Source organism: Triticum dicoccoides, chromosome 3B (assembly GCF_002162155.2).
Source record: "Triticum dicoccoides isolate Atlit2015 ecotype Zavitan chromosome 3B, WEW_v2.0, whole genome shotgun sequence".
NCBI classification, from domain to species: domain Eukaryota; kingdom Viridiplantae; phylum Streptophyta; class Magnoliopsida; order Poales; family Poaceae; genus Triticum; species Triticum dicoccoides.
This window is the reverse complement of record NC_041385.1, coordinates 24,574,591-24,577,620: the sequence shown is the minus strand read 5'-3', so window position 1 is coordinate 24,577,620 and position 3,030 is coordinate 24,574,591. Positions and strand designations below refer to the sequence as shown.

General features: G+C 42.4%; 1 protein-coding gene across 1 annotated transcript in view; it reads right to left on the bottom strand.

Moving 5' to 3' along the window:
* Nucleotides 1–1,137: 1,137 nt before the first annotated feature.
* LOC119274474 (endonuclease 2-like) overlaps nucleotides 1,138–3,030 on the bottom strand; it is a 4,116-nt gene continuing 2,223 nt past the window's right edge. The window contains exons 3-8 of the mRNA XM_037555180.1: nucleotides 2,422–2,526; nucleotides 2,201–2,340; nucleotides 2,000–2,092; nucleotides 1,842–1,909; nucleotides 1,658–1,731; nucleotides 1,138–1,490 (exon numbers count right to left, since the gene is read on the bottom strand). Coding sequence (XP_037411077.1) covers nucleotides 1,360–1,490; nucleotides 1,658–1,731; nucleotides 1,842–1,909; nucleotides 2,000–2,092; nucleotides 2,201–2,340; nucleotides 2,422–2,526 — 611 coding nt within the window. The 3' untranslated portion in view covers nucleotides 1,138–1,359. The remainder of the gene's footprint in view (nucleotides 1,491–1,657; nucleotides 1,732–1,841; nucleotides 1,910–1,999; nucleotides 2,093–2,200; nucleotides 2,341–2,421; nucleotides 2,527–3,030) is intronic.

Sequence of the window (3,030 nt, the reverse complement as noted above, 5' to 3'; positions counted from 1 at the left end):
TCTAGAGCAATGATTGCATAAACTAAGTGAGCGCAAATCATGAAGAATCAAATAAAATTAAGGGAACTCCAAATACACAGAGATGTCACTTATAGCAATTCCATTAATACACATGCACATGATGCAAAATATAGCACAAAGTTCTTCATTTCCATGGAAACTAGTGATATAAGAGTCCGGCTGCAACCCGCGCTCCACAACGAGTGAAGAGCTCCTGAAACAGTGAACATTTTTAGAAATTTAAAAATACCTTTTTGAAATTCATATTTTTTTTGCATTGGTAAACTTATTTTGATTCATGGAGACTTCTTGAATTCATGGACATTCTTGAATTGAAGAACTTCTTTTAGAATTCGTGAGCAATTATTGTGAACAATTTTTGAATTTGTGAACATTTTTTTAAATTCATAATCATTCTAAAACATGAAAAGTTTACGAAATCCCGAATATTTTTCAAATTGTTGAACATTTTTTGAAATTTGGAATAATTTTCAGTTTCATGAAGATTTCTCAGGTACTGGTGTGTTAGGCTGGTCACTCGCACTGATTATCGGTTATGTGTATGCACCCGTGGTTTAGATGGCTTAGATAGTCTGATTTAGATATATGAATACAATTAATTTGGTGCACCATTTGTTACATATAGATTTCACATTGATTATTTCCACCCATTCTATTGGAATTGGCGCAGGAAACTGGATGTACTCGCCACCATGGATCATAGAAGGCTAGATCAGCTGATTTGTACGTCCTGTTGCAAAGAAATGTACAACTAATTTAAATCAGGTCACAGATAAACAGCGGCACACAAATGTAACTGAATGGAAGAAGTTGAGAGAAAATAAAACGTGGCTTTGAACTTCACTTGTGGATTGGCTATTATTCTTCAAGCAAATAGTCTATTATAGACGGTTGAATTATACTCCCTCCGTTCCTAAATATAAGGTGTATTAGTTTTTCAAAAAGTCAACTGTTGTCTATGTTTGACCAACTTTACAGCAAAATATATAAAGATTTATAATACTAAATATATAAAATGTAAAAATATAGTTCATGATGAATCTAGTGATAATAATTTGGTATTCTAGATATTGATATTTTTATCTATAAACTTGGTCAAACTTAGAGAAGTTTGACTTTTTGGAAAAATAATACACCTTATATTGAGGAACGGAGGGAGTATTACAACTTTACAAGAATTGAATTTCTGAATGCTGTGCCAAGGCTTTGTGACTCTTATTACAGAATGGCAAACTTATTGAAGCGGTAATTGATGAAAAACTGGCGTGGCAACGGCAGCTACAATTATAGACCTTGCAACCCGTATGTATACACTTTATGCACAAGTATATAGCTCTTTTACTGTACGTATAACGGCATGGTGTCTGCTTTCTTCTTGTCGAATATACGGTTGAGTATGAGCGCCAGCCTGACGCCGGCCTGTGCTAGTCTCTTCTCCACGACCGGGTAGCGGGTGAAGTAATAATCATCTGCATTTGAGAAGAGTTGGGCAACCATTAGCGCTGTACCAGGCAGAATTCACGAGCACTGCTGTGAATGTAGACACATAATCTTGTTTCAAAAGAAGAAGAAGAAGAATGTAGACACACAATCTTGTTTCAAAAAAAGAAGAAGAAGAATGTAGACACATAATTACCTCCTAGGGTAATGTTCTGCACCACATCCTTGTAGGCGTAGTTGCACGACAGGTGTATGCTCTCGATCGCGTAGCTGCACGTACAGCGGATTCGATGTCATACCGTGTCAGACCTTGTGATGAAAATTAGTTGCGCAAGACAATGAAATGAAGAAATCTGCAAGTGTTGGGATATGAGTCTTACTCGTTTGCGCAGGTCGCCTTTTTGTTGGCGCAGTTCTCCCAGTGACCGACATCGTCGGACCATCCCTCCTACAATTCATATCATTAGAACACAAGATATCAAGCATGTGTTGTGAAGTCGGTAAGAAAAGAAGAAGAGGTAGCGGAACGGTTACTCACGGTGAGGTTCGTCTGGAGGGCGGCCACCATGGTGTCGAGGCTCTTGTTGTAGAAGTCCTTCATCACCGTGTCGATGATGCTCACGTCCCACACCTGCCAACACACGTAAGAAACACTCCGAGAAGTTCAGTCCAGACCAAAACCATACCAACTCTGATGAAGACGAGTCCTGTGTGGCAGGGAGTAGAGGGATATACGTACGTGGTGGAGGTTGGCCTTCCTGCGGTACCAGCGCACCATGATAGTGTTGCCGCCCTCGTCCTCCTCGTAGCCGACGTGCAGCGGCTGGTGCACGTCGCCCACGAAGTGCGCCAGGAACATCAGGCTCTCCGTCAGGTTATCTGGGTTGCGAATACAGGGTAATCAGTGTGCCTGTTTTGAGAGTGTACTGGAGGGATGAAGCCGATGGCAATGGCACTTACATGAGCTCTTGGGGGAGTCCCCGTAGGTGTAGAGCTGGTCCGTGTAGTTGTTGATGGCCCCGACGACGCACATCCCCTGCTCCCCGCGAGAGTTGTGGCAGTCCCCTGAAATTTACCCAGCCACATGAAATCACGCTTGCTTGATGCTCTCCTACCACACTGTCTAAATATCTTGTAGTTTTTTTTAATTTCATTCCCTGGTCCAGTCAGTCGTCGGGACATCAGATTAACTGTTCATTTTGACGACCACATCCACATGTAACATATGTGTGCGCCTCAGGTTGCAACACATGCAATAATAGGATAGTATGTGGACACATTCACCATCATCCATGTGATTGTCACTGTGATCGCGATCGCTGGCGTCGTGGCCGCGGGCAAGGCCACATGCGCGCGGGGAAGATATACAGTACAACGACATCTTGTCGTCGCCAGATAAGATCAGATAGCAGCAGGACCGGCCTCATTTGCCCACGTGCAGCTATTCAAGTGATATGAGGATGAGGAAAACGATCTGTTCGGCGGAGCGATGTGTGTATGTGTGGATAGAATCGCGCGCGCTCGTGTGTGTGTGTGTGTGTGTGTGTGTGTGTGTGTGTGTGTGTGTGT